The sequence below is a fragment of the Salarias fasciatus genome, chromosome 2 (assembly GCF_902148845.1).
Source record: "Salarias fasciatus chromosome 2, fSalaFa1.1, whole genome shotgun sequence".
Lineage (NCBI taxonomy): Eukaryota > Metazoa > Chordata > Actinopteri > Blenniiformes > Blenniidae > Salarias > Salarias fasciatus.
The window spans coordinates 21048895-21068905 of record NC_043746.1 but is presented as its reverse complement, the minus strand read 5'-3'; the positions used below and the strand labels follow the sequence as shown (position 1 = coordinate 21068905).

The 20011-nt window shown below is 41.3% G+C and overlaps 1 protein-coding gene across 2 annotated transcripts in view; it reads right to left on the bottom strand.

Moving 5' to 3' along the window:
- The window catches only part of LOC115402224 (5-hydroxytryptamine receptor 4-like), a 166138-nt gene that overhangs the window by 60412 nt on the left and 85715 nt on the right, over window positions 1-20011 (bottom strand). For both annotated transcript variants that reach the window (XM_030110744.1, XM_030110738.1), the window contains exon 3: window positions 10017-10130. In XM_030110744.1, the coding sequence (XP_029966604.1) occupies window positions 10017-10130 (114 nt within the window). The remainder of the gene's footprint in view (window positions 1-10016; window positions 10131-20011) is intronic.

Sequence of the window (20011 nt, the reverse complement as noted above, 5' to 3'; positions counted from 1 at the left end):
TTTAGCCAGAAGCATCTTATACAAGACACTCTCAAGAATATCTCTTCATTTCTTTCCCCCTTTTAATGAAAATTAATGAGCAAGTTTCACATGTCCTTAACAGTGGCCACAATCGCATCCCGCTTTCTTGAGGACATTTTAGTCAACTCCATTAAACTTGTCCAAAAAAAAGGACTGACCTTGACATTTAAGAGAATAATGTCCTTTCAACCTGATAGCAGCTGTTTGGAGGTTGGCCTTTTCTCCGAGGTGAGCCGGAATACCGAGTGCAGGAGAGACCTTATCGGAAATACTGCTGCACTGTGCTAACGCGCTCGTGTTAATACTCCTGCAGCAAAGGATTGAAAACGCTGTGGAAATCCCTGCCAGGAGAAACTTGGCAGTAGTGACAGGAGCATAGTAATTAATTTTGGAAGCACGCACACATGTTTATAATGAATTTAAAGTCTGAAACTCCTTAAGGGGAAGTCTCAGGGGGGAATGTTAACTCCATCATCAAGACAAGTAGGTTTATTTAATAATCAAAGGGAAAGAAGGGCAGACGGCTCGGCCTTTGTCCTCCGAAAAAACAGCAAAGAGGAAGGCAGAAGAAAAAAAAAAGGCGGGATAAAAGATCCAATATGGGATCTATTACTCAGACAAACAATACATTTCAGGAGAGCTGGAGACAAGAACAAAAACAATGAAGTCGGGGAATGATCATCAAAACATCCATCTTCCCAATCACCAGTGTGGAAGAAAGATAAAGGAAAAGAGCGTTAAAGGCTGAAAGAAGGAAACACCGGGAGGGCAGATTCATTCAGAAAACAGGTAAAACACTATCAAACCAAATCCCGTCTGATTGCTTTGACTTGCAGCCTGCGGAGTCTTTATACCTGCGCCCGCCGATAAAAGGCGATTCTTTTTCACTGCAGCCGTCTCAGGCAAGGGTCGTGCTATTCCTACAAAGTACAGCTGAGATAAAACAAAGCAGCTTCAAAATGAAATGCAGCTGGAGACACGCTGCACTTCCTGCCAGCTGCAGCGGGACGTGTGGCGATGAGCAACTCTGAATGAGAAGAAGCTATTCTTAGAATTTCTCTCATTATTCATTTTTTATTACCCGGTATGTCTGGTATTTCAGTGTCATTGTGTTTGTGCTTTTTCATTGGAGGACAGGTGAGAGAACCCATAACATCATTTTGCTATCTACAGTACATACACCGACTGTCCCTTGAGGGACTAATTAAAAAAAAAAGCTAATCGATAATTGATCAATACTTTGAGCATTTGTGCACGAAAAGAGAAGTTTTGAATAGAAATTGTTTTATCTGCATATGATCCATCAATTTAACCAATACAGGACACTGCATATCGGTGGTTTGGAGGCAGTCTTGGTGTCATTTTGGTAGTTGGATCATTTTCCTCTGCACTTCTTTTTGGCTGTTTACAAGACAATGTTTTCAAGAGAAAAAAAACAAAACCTCCATGGTGTGTTGGGTGCTTGGAGCCACTGAAAATGCTATTTACTATACTATTTGAAAATGGCTTCTGAACTGGGGGGAAAGTCAGCAACTTTTCTGAAGCGCTGCTCCTGAGCATGAGCACCGCGGCCGCAGTAAGTTTAATGTTCATAGTGTGTTGTTTTGTTCATGTTCATTTGGTTTCAATAACAATGTTGCTGTGCAAACGCAAACTCCCCTGAAACGAAGATGCAATATCAGTGCTGTTTCATTTAAAGCACTGCTGTGTAAACGTGGCCTTGGACGTTAATCGCAGCAGTCGGACTACAATTGTAATGTGATCGTCTGAGGCTCTCTGTGGTCACACAACACTGAAAATAGTCACCCAGGTACCGCTTAGTCTGGAACAGACAAAAAAGATGCAGACTATGTGAATCCAGGATGTAGATTTGACACATTTGATGAGGGAAGTTTCAACTTAAACTGCCCTTTTCAGTGGTAATTAAAAATTTGGTCTGAGTATGTCTGAGCAGACGTTGCTGAGTGTTTTGGTTTGACAGAGTGTAAATTACTTGGAGAACTGTACTTTCACTCTGGGACAAGATGCTGGGTGTAGAAGTGTATTTAGAGTCAAGCACGTCAACTTCAGGTCAACAAAGTAAAATAAATACACTTTTTCATGTGACTAAATTTGTAAGTGAACTTGTCCTGATGCAGAGGCATACACAGTGTATATCTACAGATCCTCTGTGTTTTCACTGGTTTTGTATGGATCAATCGTGGCCACAGTCTTTTTAATGGGAATGTCGGTACATAAAAAATCAAAGTTCAGAAGTTGTTTTTTTTTTTTTTACTGTTATCTATATAAATGCTTGATGACTGTCTTCCACAGACCAAAATCTTTCAATAGCTTCAGTGTATAATTATTGCTAAAGCCACAAAATGTAAATTATTGAGCAAACCACAACATGACAGATCAGCATATTGATTAGCTCAGAAACTGAGATGACCGTTCAGATTCATTTCAGGATGCTGTATTTCTCTGAATAATAACCCCCTTTTTCTGGACTTATGTCGCATCAGGCACACACACACAGGTTAATTTAACAATCATCATGTGTTGAACTGTAAATAAACTACATTTAAGTGAGCATGGCACACACACACACACACACACACACACACACACACACACACACACACACACACACACACACACACACAATTTTAAATACACACTTCTTGTGCAGCTTGGTGTGTGACAAAGACCAGAACAGCAGACCTAAAATGACAGGATGCCGCTCTGTCTGCCACCAGTCAAGTACTTCACAAGAGGCTTGAAGTTGTAACCATTTTTTTTATGAAATAATGAGAGTAACCAATCATTTACTGAGCTGTCTGTGTGCAAAACACCGGCTGGAGTTCAGCAACCTCTTCTAATACTTCTCATACTCTGACCTTGTTCTTATTCATAGAATAATCACAGAAACAGAAAAGTTTGTCAGTCAGTCGGCCCGTTCGCTACCCTCTCTGCACGGCGGACTGACTCCGGTTTAAAAATAGCCCCAGGAAGAGTGAGGGTTCTCCATCTGCCTGTCCCTAAACCCAAACACTCCCTTTAAACAGGCGGTTAGTGCTGGAACCAGCCGGCTGTCTGCGCCGGCCTGCACGCACCATGTACTAAATCCTGTCGGACACACATGTGAAACACTAACGGCAGAATACTCCGCACACACACACATACACACACACTGTAGATTAGGGAGCAACTGTTCATACAGAACGCTCACCCCCGTGCTGTATTCAGTACAGTAACAGTGTGGCACAGTCGTGCTTGGCTGTAATTCAGGACAGTTTAGAGACCATTAGCGAGCGCTGAGGGGGCGGCGTTGTGTTTAGTTCGGGTGACATATCGTGTTTAGCTTTAAGTGCTATAAATAAATAAACCTTATTAGAAAGGACTGTGTTACTGTGAGAACGGTATAATTTATAGATGTGCGTGCATCAGATGAGTAATATAATAATGAGTTGATCAGGACATTTATTTTTAATAAAGGATAACAATCTCAATCGCGATGTTGATCTTAATGTGGCGTCATATTTTTACCACCTTGATATTCGGGTGTTTTTCAGTTTGTGAAAAAAGACCACTGGGTGGGCAACAGCAAAACAACTTCAGTGCTCAAAAAAAAAAAAAAGAAAAAAAAGAAAAAGAATAAAAAGGAATCTATGAAACCAGCTAGTTTGTTGTGGTGAATTGTTGCCTGAGGCACCAAATTTCTCTGCAACAACAGTTACATGAACAGAATTTAATGGCCTTTTAATTCAGAATCTATTCAGTTCCTCTAAAGCTACTTTGTTATGATTTTTTTTTTGTGTGTGTGTGTGTGTGTGTGTGTGTGTGTGTGTGTGTGTGTGTGTGTGTGTGTGTGCTTGTGAAAACTGCCTTCCTGAAATTATTCATTGGGAAAATAAATCCTAAATGATCCTCAGTTGGACCACCTCAATTGTTACACCACAATTACCAAACTACTGTGAAATTAAATATGCGTGCATCTATTCATCTGCCTTGTTGGAGAGAAGCTAGTTCAAGTGATTTGAGCATCTGATTGCCTAATAGTCAGCTCCCATTGGCAGTCTACGTCAAACTAGGAGAGAAATTATCTTTGTTGTCTGGTCAGGGAAGAGGCAGCAGAGCTGCAGGAATTTGTGGGGAACAAGGCCGTCACGACTTCCTGGCTTTCCATACCGCCACTCCACCTGGACTCAGCTGGAGAAAGGATGGATTCATGGACAAACATCTTCTCCCAACTTTGAGTTATTGGAGCTAAAGCAGGTCGCCAGTCCATTACAGGGCAAACACAAAGTGAGAGGCACACACGCACGCACGCACACACCTCTGGGCAATCCGAGAGTCTCTAATTAACTTCAAACGGATGTTTTGGTCTTTTTGAGGACAGAGAAGCATCCTGTGAAAATCCATGCAAGCAGGTTTTATGCAGTTTCCTTCTGAAAAATAACTACAGAGGAAGGGTGAGTCGTGATATTCAATAATTGATAAAACGTACTCTGCAACACTCTCCCAGTCACGGTTGAAAAAAAAATATTATACAACATTATTGACAAGGCTTTTGTTATTGTTTTATGTGCTTTACTGCATCCAGAATGACCAATGCTACTATGTGTCTGGTCACTGTCGCTCTGGCCTTACTCAGAACCTCTTAATTTATTTTAAATCCGCAATAAATCAATCCACATTCTATTTGTATCCAATGGGTCTGCTGAGCCAGCCTAAACTAACTAACAATATTTCAAGAGAGACTTAAGATAAATAATTATAAGGGTTTAACTAATTATAAGATGCCAAATTTGGTTCAGTATTTTCACTAAAGTCAATACAAAAAAGCAACAAATATGCAAATTATATGTCACGTATAATTTGTTAGAAAGTTTTTTTTTAAAAAAATGCCTAATTTGTTTTAGGCAACAGTTTCCAATTTCCTCTTTAATCCTAAATGAGCCACAATAATGTATCATTTAAACAAAAGTCATTTGTTCAGTAATCCTCATCAAACAGTTTTGAAGAAATAAGGAAGCTACATGACCTACATGGCCACTCGACTGGTCAACTGAATATTAACTCTTAGTAGCTCATATCCAGTGTTTATTTATTTTATTGTATTTATTCATTTATTTGATTGAGACAGTGCATGTTGATGAACATACATTAAAAAAACATGAATGTAAACATGCCAGATTATAGCCGAGGGCTAATTTCCATCTGTTGTCTGTTGTTGCTGCAGCAGCTGGGAAAACAGACCCAGGAAGAAGCTCGGGGAGATTCCTGCATACATGTGAAAAGAAACGATCTGAAAACATACATTTTCAAACAACCATAAACAAAAAAGGTCCTGGCATGAAAAGTCACCAGGATGGTGTGTGTAGAGCTGTTTAACATCCAGTATAAACAGCACGCTGACTGTGTGTGACTTGTTCACACACTTGACATGACACATTGAGGGAAACAGGAGGTGGTTGGTAACAGTGGTTGTGTTTGTGTGCTGGTTATTGATGAGTGGTTTAGCACCCTCTCAATCTCCTCTGTGTGTGTGTGTGTGTGTGTGTGTGTGTGTGTGTGTGTGTGTGTGTGTGTGTGTGTAGTGTGAAATGCCTCTGAATTGTCAAGTAGCTTCTCCTCAGGATGGACTCACTTGCTGTCTGTTTTCTGACCTGGCAGGGGGCCACCGAGGCTTTAACCCAGTCTGCCACTGTCATGTCATTTTATGGGGCTCTTAACGCTAACAGGCAACCTGCTGGGGCGCTGATCTGATCTCCAACAGCACACATAAAGCCTCACAGGTTAGCATTTGCGCGTCATATTCGGATTTGCTTCCAGTAAATGTTTATTTCTCTATTTTTTCCACTGAGCACAAACACATTTAGATCATCACAGGATTTCTATTGCTCCTTCACCAGTCTGCCAGAAACAATACGATTACAAAAGTCCCCAGATGTGCACACAAGTAAGTCACGACTCATTGAAATGGGAATTAACAGATACAGAAGATAAAGATAACTTTTATGTGTGTTGTTGCTCTGAAAGTAGATAATTATCATTCAGAAACCAGAATAGCCTGATCTGAAGATAAATCCTCATGAAAATGTTCCACCGGTCGGCCATAATACCTGCTCAATATTGTTCCCCATCTGCAATAAACGGAGATCTCAATGTATTCTGGTTCCTTTGCCGCACTCATGCATCAATCAGCCTTGTACATTTATGCCCCTGTGACCAGGCGATTCCTCTGTTTTTCTGTGATACAGAGGAATAAACCCCAGCAGGAGCTGCAGGAGTCCAGCTGGTCCAGTCATCGTCAAGCAGCTCAGCTCCTCCTTCACTTTGTTGCTTCTAATACATCAACTGTAGAACAAAATGCGTGCATGGTAACTATCTCAACATCAAGTGTGTTGCTCCGTACAAACCCCTCTGAATCAAGATTTACTTCAACCAGTGGTTTATTGGAAGCGACCATATTATGTTTCAGTTTCTTCCAGAATTTGAAATGTAAATTGATGAGAGTTTAATATCTGCACTGATTCTAAACGTAACGTTTCATTTAGTTTGCATATAATTAGGACTGCAGAGTATATATCACAATCTGTTGTTGAATAATCCATAGAAATTGTGTGATTAGGTACTTTATTAAAATTGTTGAAACAACGACTTGGATTTTAGTTAAAGGTCTGTACTGATCCCACTTCACAAATCTTAATATTCAAAGTACAGGTCATACATATTGCACAGCCCTTCATTTCCATCCAATAGTGCTCCGAGTGTGTAGTAGGAATGAAACGGTTCTCAGTAAAATATTGAACCATTCGGTTCGCCCTTCATGCTTCAAGGCGTTCTTCTGGACGGTGGTTTTATTGCGATCAGCCTAAAGCACAGCTGGGTAATAATCCTGCTGTCCAATCAGCATGTTGGTGTGCCACACCTGTGAGCTGCAAAGAGTGAGTCTTCACTAACGGATTTAGATTTATTTTTAATATTTGTGAGAAATAAGACTTTACTACACAGGAAAAGTCTTTGATCTTTGAGTTCAGCTCATTACAAATGGGAGCAAAAACTAAAAGTTTTGCATTGATATTTTGTTCAGCGTGTGTAAACATTATCTTGGCACTCTCAAATGGATATTTTCATTTATTTGTAAGACTTAAGTGCCACATTGAAATCCTTTTGAAGAAGTTTGAGACTGAAAGCAGATTTTCTCTGCAGGAACAAATCTGGCCTCGCTCTGAATGCCAGGAATCGGCTTGTAGCTGCCACTTTCTCACCAGCTATTGATTACTGCGACGGTGTTTACATGGGAGCCTTTGCCAACTGTCTGATGCTGCATGCTGTCGCTCATCGAGCCCGGAGCGGAGCGTCGTAACTGGCTGTGAACGCCGCACCTGCCTGTGCACCCTGGATTCTCCGATCAACTCTGACCATCATCATCCACACAAAGGCGTCCAAATCGGTATCAGGCAACTTTTGTGCATTGCGCCATTCATGCACAAGCCAATTCAAAGTGCCAGAAAATACAAAATAATTGAAAAGATTACTGGTATTTGGCATTTCAGACCACCCTTAAGTATTACGTCCTCCCATCTCAGGACCCACACATTATTCTGGTTACCTCCGTCAACAACGGATTCGCTCAACACATCATAACATAGAAATAATGGATTTCTACATGAGCAGAGGAAGCGCTTCACTGCATCGCTTCAAAGATTAATCCACTTTTAATTTCAAGGAGCAATTTTTAATTCAGTCACTGGTCCAAATGTGAGTTAAAGGGATTAAAAACTGGACAAAACAGGAGAGCAAAAAAAGGTAAGAGCTTTGTCAGATGGTCAGTTAGTGCTTCAAAGCCCGTGTTACCTGCAGATACACATCTTAGAAAGCAAAGCCTTTTCCTCTGGTTCTCGTTTACAACACTATTTTAACATGACCAGTGTGATTCCAATTCCAACATTTTGAATGATCATTAAGGAAATGCAAAGATGTTAAGTTTTTAGAAGGTTTTCAGTCATTTCAAATGCTACACTTTAGCAGTATTTCTCTGCTGTAACAATCTTATTGAAGCTCTACGTCCGTCTAAAACTAACTGTTGTTATACTGTACAGTTTCAGTCTTGAGAATGAAACCTCTCGTCTTAACAGGACTACCTGTATAAATAAAGCTGAATAATAAAATAAGGATGACACTCACTGGCACGTGGCAGGATGAAGGCATAAAGATGGTCGATCGTGTGATTACGTGCATTACGACTGGGGGAACGTCACGTCAAGAGGAGTGCAGCTTCATGTGTGCAGGGTTTACTTTTTTTGTACTATGAATAGACAGACACTCAAGGGAAATCCATACAAAGTGGAAGTGTTTCTGTGTGTGTGTGTGTGTGTGTGTGTGTGTTTCCCTGTGGACTGCAGGACAATGACGCAGGGAGAAACTAAGATGGTGTGTCATTGCTCTCCCTCCTCGGGGAGGAGGAGCATCACAGCAGCGGTGACTTTGTCGCTTATCGCTGCTCTTAAATACAAAACAGCACATGCACACTCACACCCAGCATATTAGCGGTGGGAAATCAGGCCCTGAACTCATATCACTACTGTTTTGACATAATACTTTTGATGAAGTGACTAAAAGCAAGGAACAACAGACAATTACTTGTTTATCTTCCTGAAGTATTTATTCTTTCTAAAGTGTCGTGTCGTTTTTATCAAAGCAAATACACCATGGCGACAATATGTGCATAGCACTGCATCCACGATATTCTCATGTGGCAACTGATGAGACGGTGTTGTGATCGGTGTATTGTGGCGCTTTTACATGTGTTGTATTGGTGTTGAGCTGTTGAGACTGTGGCTGCAGGAACTATGCCTCGGCCACAGAGACGCACTTACACCTCAGGGCAATGGTCACATGATGATAAAATGTGTTTATGGACACCACATTACATGATGTGAAGGATTACCTATATCAATTTTATCTAATAAGTTATTAACTTGAGCCAAACATTATCAAACATCATATTCCCTTTGGCCTTCTTGAATTTTCTAGCAAAGTTCGCCATAACTGATACACATCTGCCTTCGTGGACATCGAGGCACATACTTCACTGTGTGCAAAGGTCACAGCAAGTCTTCAGGTGTCAGGAGACGGAAGGAGACAAAGAGAGAAAGAGAGCGACTATCAGGGAGACAGTGAGGGAGAGAACGAGAGGCGAAGGAAAAGACAAGGCGGAAAAGACAGGAGGAGGAGGAGGAGGAGGAGGAGGAGGAGGAGGAGGAGGAGGAGGCTGGACGGGAATAAAAAAACTGCATCATTGCAGTGACAGCGTCTCCCACATGACCGGGCATCCTCACGATGACCTGACAGCTATGCCAGTGTCACCACCGCCTCCCATTCACTGCTGCAGCTCCTCATCCGATCCACCACTGCAGATAACATCAGGGTTTTTTTCCAGTTCAACACCAATTCATACACTTTACAGTCCTGTGTCGTATTCCACTCAGACCCACTGGGAAAACTGTTCACTTTTTTGGATTGTTGTATCTAAATTAAGCACTTTAATTGGGCAAAATGTGTTTTTATTAGACACTGGGTTCTAATAAAGTTGTTTCTGATATACAATTCTACAAAAAGACTCACTGAAGTATCAGTACTTTTTTTATGTGCGTGGTTTCATTATTAGTAATTTTTAGGGAGATTCAAGCGTGCATTTAATAAAAATTGCAGAATGATGATAATCCTCACGAGCACAAGCAAACTGGAGACGCAAAACTGTTGCATGAAACAAAAGAAAAAAAATGGGGAAACCGTGACCTGAAACTGACCCTATTATTCAAACAAAGGAAGAATATAATTACCTTCAAATTACTGCATATTCATTAAATATTACCCAGACTGAGAATCATTAACTAAAAGATTCTATTTTCTCACATATTTGATAACTGACTTTAACTGTGTTTTGTACCGTGCATGAACACTACATGAGACACGCGCAGATAAAGAAGTTGAGTGCCTCCAACCTGAGTTGTCTGTCCTTGCAGACAGCCACCATGACCAGCAGGTTTCCCAGGATGCTCATCAACATGACCAGAGACAGGAAGCAGATCAGAGCCATCCGCTTTGGCATGCTGTCACTACGGAGACAAAGAAAGACAGAGCAGAGTGAGATCAGAGCAGACCTGCAGAGGGATGGTTAACCGGTGACTCTAAACTTCAGTGTTCTGGCCAGCATTAAAAGCCGATGCTGGTTTTCAATCTTCAAATCCTCATTGGCGCTTCAGAACTGCTTCAGCCTTCTTGACCATTTACAGGCAGATTTGAAAAATATCCACCAGCTCGATGACGACGCTGAACAGAGTCCTACTTCTGATTCACATGGTGCAACACATGTCGAGCACATTCTTTTCGTGGTGGCTGCAGCTACACTTCGCATGTCCACAACCTGCTGACCTTGCTCTCACGCCTACAGCAACACAGGAAGGCTTTTCTCTTACTTGCTGCCACTGCTGTTCATGTACACGAGAGTGAAATGTCCACCTCCGCCTGTCGGCCCAACGGGCCGTCAGCCACAGGATGGAAGTGAAAATGTTAACAAAGCAAAGTGACTAGATTTGTTCCACTTAAAGACCCGACAAACACAGCCTAATTAAAATGCATTTCCAGACTTAATAATCCGTTATGATGAACTCCTCAGTGTATTTTGTGCAACACTTCAACGTTCCAGTACTCAATATTCCAGATTCATGAAGGAAAAACAGATATGTTTTATCGTGCACGCCTGTCAGACGCAATCCTTAGTAGTTCAACCTCCACTTGTGTGTGCATAATGTCAAGTTTGAGTGTGTTTTTACTTTGGGAAACTTTGAGTGGATCAGACCTTGAGCTTTTAGAAGTTTCTGCGTTTTGAGGCTGCTGTCATCCAAAGTGACACACAGTGAGCCGGTCATTTCCCAAGGATACTTTCAATGGAGATCCTTATCAAGGAGTCAACGGCATCTTTTTGGCAAACAGAAACATGAAGAGGTAATTTTTCTTCAGGCTCAGGCTGGGAAGACTCAAGAAGGGCAGCTGGGTATTGCTTATTCATAATCCACGGAGGGAGTAATATGATATATTTTACAGCACGAAGCTGCAACCGTTGCACTTTCACTCCTATACATAACCTTGGCGTGGCTTCAAGAAACTGTCTGAAGGTACTGCAAAGTAGCCGGCGTGAATCAAAGGCTCTCAGCGTGAGTTGTGTTGCTTTGGGAGTGCTCCGAAAATTACTTGTCTAATCTCAGATTTGTTTGACATTGGTAATGCATTATAGTAATCCTCCCGAGGTCTGCGGCCCCCTTGCACTTTGAAGGCTTGACAGGAGCGAGGGGGAGGTGGGGGGGTCAGAGCACCACACAAGTACCATTCAAGAAAGAGAGAGAGAGAGAGAGAGAGAGAGAGAGAGAGAGAGAGAGAGAGAGAGAGAGAGAGAGAGAGAGAGAGAGAGAGAGAACTGCTCCTCAAGAAGAAGAGACAAGAGTAAAAGTTTAAAGACAAATCCATTCATGGAATTTATGCCTCATCCTCACTCACTGTAATGTGGTAATTCAGAGATTTATGTTGGATTCAGGCAGCATGCCTTGTCCCTGCCTGCCAAATGATTCAACTCCCGGTGTCTGAGGTTCAAAGACGGAGTGATAGTGTGCAAATGCGTCTTGTTCTTTGATCAGTGGTGCCAACGCACTAATCAGTTCAAATGGGAACACCGACGGCTTCTCGACCAAAGCATCATTACCAAGAAAACAGCAAAAAGGAAAAAAAAAAAAAAGAAAAAGAAAAAGAAGGCCTCACAGTAATGCAGTGCTAATTTTCTTTCATCTTAAATTTGTCTGCAAGACAGTCCAACCTCTTCCCTAAATGAGACACTGGCATGCCTGTTACTGTAGAAGAAACCACCTTTTAACACAGCTGCGGGTTTGACACGCGGCATACAAATGTCCTCTTTCATTCCAAAGCGCCGGCTAATTTTGGGTTTGACAATGAATTAATCAGATGCAGAGGCTGGAGCTTTCTCTCCGAGCCCTCAAAACACACGCTCGCTGAGCATTAGTCGGGCTGTCAGCTTGCAGATTATATGCTGCCGACATCGATCTCCTAAATTTAAAGGAACAATTAAGCTCAGCTGTCCAGTGTGAAAGATTTTGTCTGATTTGTTAAGCTTTTAGATCTTACTCAGCAGGGGCGGCAGCACCGCTCTCCTGGAATAACGCCACACAATGCGGTCCTTCACTGAGCTCTGAGGCTTTTCTTGATAACCTGCACACAAAGATTTTGCAGACCTACAACATCGCAGCAATATCAGTGCCTGCCCAAACCTTTAGGAATCCTGAATTTTGCTACTTACAAATGAAAACATATCAATACGTTGATATTACATCCAATTTTTGTCCAAAGTGGCATAATATATTAGTAATTACAATAGTAATCCAGCTTCACCATCTGTCCATGTGAATGTCTGCGTACTCGCCATTGCTAATGTTTATAGCCTATTTTTCTCTGTGCATGTGTGTATGGGATTTTATCACAAAAACCATCAACAGTGCCAGCTCATGTCCTGGTGTGTTAAATACATTTCTCTGCTGTTTCTGGGTGGACATACATCAGTCTCACAATGTTGCCGTGGAAACAAGAAACTATTCTGAATTCAAAGCGGCGCACGTTCATCAGCTGAAACATTGTCACTTAAACAGTGATGAGGCTGAGGTTAAGTTCAGCGTTCACTCTGCGACTAAGATATTTAAACGATTAGGATGGTTTACCGGTACTAAGCAGATGATCACAGGTGATGTAGCTTCTTCCATTCTCTGCCGTTAAAAAGTTAACGCACTGTCAGTTTTGAAACTATTAAAACTAGGGATGTCCCGATCAGGTTTTTTTGCCACCGAGTCCGAGTCCAAGTCCTATCACTTAGAGTATCTGCCGATTCCGAGTCCCGATCCGATTCTTTTCTAATATAGTAAAATATGTACATTATCTATCTATCTATCCATATATATATATATATATATATATATATATATATATATATATATATATATATATATATATATATATATATATATCTTTTTGTATCTTTTTGTAGCACGGAAAACCTAAATACATCTCATTTAACCCATTAAAGCTGGTCACGCATTACCACTTCAGTGTGCAGCAGTGGTCAGAAACGTTCAATACAAAGTTAGGAGGCAGTGCAGCAACACGATCCGTACCCTTAAACAAGATTAGTTATGCATATGCGCGAATTTGATGCAATTCATTGCCCAAGAAACAGCTGATTAGCGCAAAGAAGAAGAAAAAAAGACTCAGCGTCAATGGTAGAACTGTGCAACAGCGCTTACGGGTTTAATGATAGAATTACGCAACAACGCCACTACCGTAAATGCGACCCGGCTTCAATGGGTTAAAAAAGAAATTAAAGAAAAAATAAATAAATGTATCCAACCGAGTCCAAATCGGGAGGAAACTTCCGATCCCGATCGAGTCCGTTATCACGTGATCGGGGCCGATTTCCGATCACGTGATCAGATTGGGACATCCCTAATTAAAACCCATTTTCATGCTTTAGCTTTGTTGTACTTGTTTAAATTAAATAATTCAATAATTAAAATGATGAGTGACTTTCAGTCAACGTTTCTGAAACTGAACACCCATTGATGCCAGACCACTGTCTTTCTGTATAGATATTGTATGTTCTCCCTGTGCTTGAAGCCAGGGAGTACTCAAGCTTCTGCACGCAATCCGAAGCCGCGTGTGTGTTGTTCAGTGTCCGACTTGTGGAGCCTTTACAAAAGAACAGCACTCGACTCACCTTGCTACATTAACCACTGAGCTTATATTGTATTTATATATCAATATTTCCTGGTTTTGGGATTCTGTTCCCCTTTAAGATTCTGTTCTCTTGTTCATCCACTGACCCCTCAGTAAAACTTGCTTGCTCTCGCTACCTGTGGGTCTGCACATCAAAGCGGCGCCACCTTAAAGAGACACACCATAACTGCCTTGAAGCATCAACTGTTACCTTAGAAGCCTGTCACTGTGTGATGTCCTGATCTCTATAAAAATCCCATTAAACTGTGGAGGTAACACATCTAGTCGCTAAAGCCCTGCTGCGCTCACCACTGCTCTGGGATTACATGGAGCTTAAAAGGTTAAACGTCAACTTTATGACATATCAGGTCTTACAGGACCGAGCACAGCCATTTCTTTTCAGCACAAGGTTTGTAAGAGCTATAAAATTTAATCACAGAACAGTTTCATTTAAGGTAAATCCAGTGTCTGACTGGCAAAACGCACCGAGACATTTTTATTGCTTTTTTTATTTTTACACCACCTCGTGTGTCACAAATTGATGTTCCAGATGTAAGAAAGCGTCTCCTTGGAATGATGTACCGCTGAACCTGAACCCTTTATATTTCTGCGCCAATCTGAAAGACACACAGCTTCCAAACACACAGACAAGTCAGAGGAAGCAGTTAAATCAAACATGAATGTTGTTACCCTGCTGACATCAGATACACGTGAACTTTGACCCACAGCTAAGCTGAACTTCTGGTGGGTAATCAGCAAGCAGCTGCCTCAATTAGGCGTTTGCAGACGGATGGAGGGGGCCGAGAGGTGGGGGGAAGGGATACCCGCACCGGAGGAGACGTCTGGAAGTTTCAATCAAAAAGACATAATACAGGTTCTGGAACACTTTCCAATTCCTTTAAAGATATAACCTTCAAGGCTTGGGGGTCATGTGGAATTAAATCCTCAAAAAACAAGCATGAAAAAGTTTTGAAAAGACTTTCACAGTTCTCTCAGGTAGTGGAAAAAAAAAATAGCAATTCAATCATCTCGTGTGCCTTAAAATGCCCTCGCCATCAAGACCCTCACAGCCATTCAGGGCCATTTCTTCACTCTATTGAAAGTGTGCAGTATCATGTGGCTGCACTAAATGAGGCCTCCTCAGTGCCGCTGATTGGCTCTAAAAAGCAGAAAGTATTTTCTGCTGGGTGACTGACGGCCTCGGTAGTCCAGACCAAAGTCATGAGAGAGTGGAGGACGCTTCATAGATGCAGGAAATTTTCCATCAAGTTACCAGAAAGATTTATCAGGAACTGCTGCGTCAACACGAAGACAGTTGATGATATAGAAAACGTCCGAACTGAGGAGAAATAAACAATAACGGTGAATTCATGAGTAAATAGGAAGTGGAAATGTTTCAATTTATGGAAAAATATGAAAATTACCTGATAGAACATCCAAAATAGGAGGGTTCAAATATCTGACAAGATGTTCCAAAACATCCAGTCCTACCTATAAAATGGTGCAATTATTTAAATGCTCCTGACACAACTCCAGCTAACCAAATACAAAAATCTATGAATTTAAATCCCCGTTATGGCCAATTCAATGGCGTAGGGCACCGGAGGAAAATGTAACTGAGTATAAGCAAAACACATCACAGAGAGACACAATCACACTCACATTCACAACGACAGGACGTTTTAAGATCAACAATCAGACTGAATAGAATGTTTTTACATTGTAGGAGAAAACAGAAAACCCATGCATGCACAGAGAGAACATGCAAATTCTGCACAGGAAAGATATCAAACTTGTACTGCAGCTATTCCTAATGACAGCCTCGAGAAATGCTAACCCATCATGTTATGAGAAGCCTAAAAAATATCCTCGGTTTCAAAGGGTTGAGGTACGTCCACAAGCATGAGCAAAATAAACCTGCCACTTCCAAACGCAGAGCAGTTGTACTGCATGCATCATGTGTACAAATTCTAATTTCATTCATAATTTGTGATTGACCCCTCACGGGCCAGTCAGGGACAGCCAAGGGACCGCATGTGGCCGACAGGCTGGACAATTCCCAAGTCTGACTGAATGCCAAACACCCTCAATCGAGTCCCTCGTCCAGCATCCTCACATGTTTTCTTTCTTCCTCCTCGCTCAAGCATGTCTACACTTTGATACTTAAATCAAACCCTGTGTATGGGTAAACAGCTTATCATCAGCGAAGGCCTCCAACTTTACATTGTTCCTTATTTTTAAAAAAAACAACAACAGTGGGTTGGCTCTAAAAGCCTCCGTGGGAATCCCTAATTGTTAACAATGGCTGTCTGGACACTGGCGTTCTCTCTCAGCGGGGAAAGACAAGTGTGCTATTATGCGGACTGGCACCAGAGGCGATGGACACTGTTCAAAATGGTATCAAATGCTGCTTATCGGCAACACAAACAGGGAAAAATGTGTCAGAGTGGCTGGACTGCGACGCCAGAGATCCTCCCGCTGGCTGAGACCACAAGAGAGTGAACGCTTAGGCCAAAAAAACAAATAAGAGGAAAATAATTATGCTTGAAAGCTCTGGAGTAGAACCAAAGAATGAAAGCAGGTGGTTCACTCAGCTGGAAAAAAATTGACAAATGAAATAAATCAGTGCCTTGGAGCGAGTGGCCTCGATGACATTTTTTCTATCTGGTGGGGAAAAACAAAAATGTTCTCCTGCTTGCACAACATTAGCTTTCCCATTTTAGGTCTGGGTTCGATATGTTATACTCAAAACTTTGCTTTTCTGACCAGCAGAAACCTCGACCAACTTTGATCACGACAGGAAAAATATACATCCAGACACCACCGTGGCAACCAGACACCCAGATGTGACGTTTTTTAAATAAACCTTACTTCCAAAACCCTTTCTGGGTCCTGGAACTGAAGTATGAACCTTATTCTTTGAGTTTTTGGGTTTCAAATATGACCATCCCCTTTGAGATGGTCAATCAAGGTCTGACAAGGTGCTGTAGTCACACTGGGGGTCCCCACCTCTGTGATTAGGCCCTGTGTGTGAGCAGTGTTTTCATAGCCCCTTAAGATTATTTTCCTTGCTGTGACAGGAGATTTTTTTTTCTTTTCTATCACATAAATGTGGCGGCTGCTGCTGAGGTTTGCTTCGGAATGAAAGGTTTCTGTTTTTAGCCGGCAGGTCAGACCAGAGTTTTCTTCCGGATAGCTTCTGTTATCTTTACTTAACCTCTGAAAGGAGGTTTATGCCGTGAAATCGAGCGGTGAGAAGGAATGAAACACGATCTGGTTTGAAAGTGTTGGCTGCCAGAGAGTGTTTAAGTGCTTGTGACTGTTCTAATAGTTCCAACAGGTTCATACTTTTACAGGTTGCTCTGTAAGGAAAATTGTAAATGATGGACAGTCTATTGTAGCAGGAAAAAAAAAAACAACCTTTATTACGTTTCATTTTCCTTATGGTGACCATGAACTGCAGATACAGCAAAAATGAAGAAAAGTGTGAAAAAGAAGGTTTCATGACTTCCATCAATGATCACATATGAATGTTCTTCCTTATTATCATGTGAAAGAGAGTGAGGGTCAAGAGGACGGATGGGAATTCAATTCAACTGGTTTTATGAAGGCTTCCTACTCCACCATAGACATAAGATTACCATCTCTGTTTTTATTCACTAGAAGTCTCATGTAAACCCTCCCTATATCGCATTTGCAATGCAGACAGGCTTCAGATATTATCATCTTGAAGCCATCAAATAAATCCAAAGCTCTCCTTTGTCGTCATGTTTATCTCACGACCCAAATGACTGTAACAGGCATGGTGATGGTAATTGATGCAAATGATGCAACTATTGTGAAGGAATCTGACACAAATATAATTAATGGTGACTGAAGCAACTACAGCTATGGTAGTCTTTAGGAAAGGTGCGAACAACTCGATGGTGATCAACCGAATTGATTGTTCAAAACACATTTTACCAATAATAAAGCTGAAGTCACAGAGCAACGCAAAGTTAACTCATGACAAATGAAATGAACACCTTTAATGTTTTATTGCATCTAGATGCGTTTCTTAAATGCACTGCAAAGACTGACGCAACCAAACGGAAACAAACGCAAGTTTGAATTTACAAGGCAATGTTTTGAAAACAATGTCAGTTTACAAGGAAATGGCAGAAATGTGGTCACTATTGACAGTTCCTTTATTCAAACCACACATACAGTGACTAATATGCTATAAAAATAATGCGAGTACATCGACGCTCATATAGACGGATGTCAACGATGGATTGCTTTTACGGGAGACTCTAAACCTTTACCTTTGGAAGAGGAAAAAAAAAGTTATACACTTGTGACTTTGAATGATACAGTGATGTAAATGCACTTTCAGGACGCTTGCTTCTACAAGTATCCAAAAGTAATTAAAAGTTCCTGAACGGCAATAATTCACTCTGAGATTCTGCATTCAGCACAATGTTTTTTTGAACGATCTACGAATAAATAAGAAAAATGGATATCTCTTTAAAATATATATAACAGCCTCACTGCGGATATTTAACTGATTCTGAAAGTAATGAAGAAATATCACATTCAAACTAAAGGACAGCCAGAGGTGGAAAAGAAGGTTTTTTTTTTTTTTTTTTAGATGAGGGAAGGAACCCAAAACGCTCTGCAAAGCTAAGAAGCAATGTTTTTCTTTACTGTTCTCTGGTAGAAATGGTTCCAGACTTCAGAGATTATCAGATGCATTGTGCTGAGTAAAGCTGAATCCGTGTATCATTCGTTCAATTGATATTCAATTTAGAATCAAAAAACAAAATATTGAAAAATGAGTCGTTTTTCCTTTTTTCGTTTTTAAAATGAAAACAAATAAATGAAAATTGGTTCGTTTTTCAATATCCCGTTTGTTAAGACAGATCAAATAAAGGAAAGTTGAAATACGGCCACAGAGCAGACTTTAATGTGATTTTTCAATTTCTTCGATCTCCGTGACCCGGAAGTTCTATCGTCTGTGTTTTGGTTTTTGTCGGCGGGAAGGTGGGCGGGTCACGGGACCCTGTCGGTCAGTTTAAGGCCAGCACACACTACTATACACTACTACAGAAGGATCAGGCCGAATTTTGCCCCGATCTTCTCCTCCCGACCGAAGCCGACAAGGTCCGACTGTCGGGAGTATGATAATGATCTCGGGTCTGAACTTCGTGTAGTGTTCGGGGGGTTCAGAGAGATGTTTTCCGGTCGGAGCCTCTCGGGAGGCGTCGGAAGGGGAGATCGTAAATAATGAACATGTTCAATATTTCTGATCGCAAATCCTGTGGAGTGTGGAGCTCTGAGAGGCGCTGATCAGCTCCGAGTAGAGCTGTCCACTCCCTCGGAATAAAGCTCCCTGATTGGCTGGTGCTGCTGCTTAAAAAAAGTCCCCTCTCAGCCGTCAGAGATGGAGACATATTATGACAGTGAAAGAGAAAAGTCAGAACTCCTAAACTCAGCAGTGAAGAAAGTGAGAGGTTAATCCTCAATACCTGGATCGCTCCTGGATAAACTGTATTTCCTCCATTCAGACCCAAACTACGATCTGCTTATTCATCTGCATCGCCAGTCCTGCAATAATCCCGATGTTTGAATTCATGTCCACTATTAACCATCATGGAAAAAAAAAAACAACTTTCCCTGCCTTCAGAGAGACGAGCGACGCATAATGAAATTTACCTAATCGCTTAAGAGCAGTAGCAGACTCTGACAAAGCTACTTTTTTAAATCACCAAATATCTTAAATCATTCTTTTTGTCCCCAGATTGGATAGTTTACACCAGAATAAAATCTCGTTGAGCTTTGATTAGGTAAATTTCATTATGCGTCGCTCGTCTCTCTGAAGGCACGGAGTCAGGATATTAAAGTTGTTGTTTTTTTTTTTTTTTCATTTATTTTTTTCCTCATTCTTCCGTGATGGTTAATGTAGGACTTGCGATGCAGATCGGAGTTTGGGTCTGAATGGAGGAAATACAGTTTATCCAGGAGCGATCCAGTTATTGAGGATTAACCTCTCACTTTCTTCACTGCTGAGTTTAGGAGTTCTGACTTTTCTCTTTCACTGTCATATGTCTCCATCTCTGACGGCTGAGAGGGGATTTTTTTTAAGCAGCAGCACCAGCCAATCAGGGAGCTTTATTCCGAGGGAGTGGAC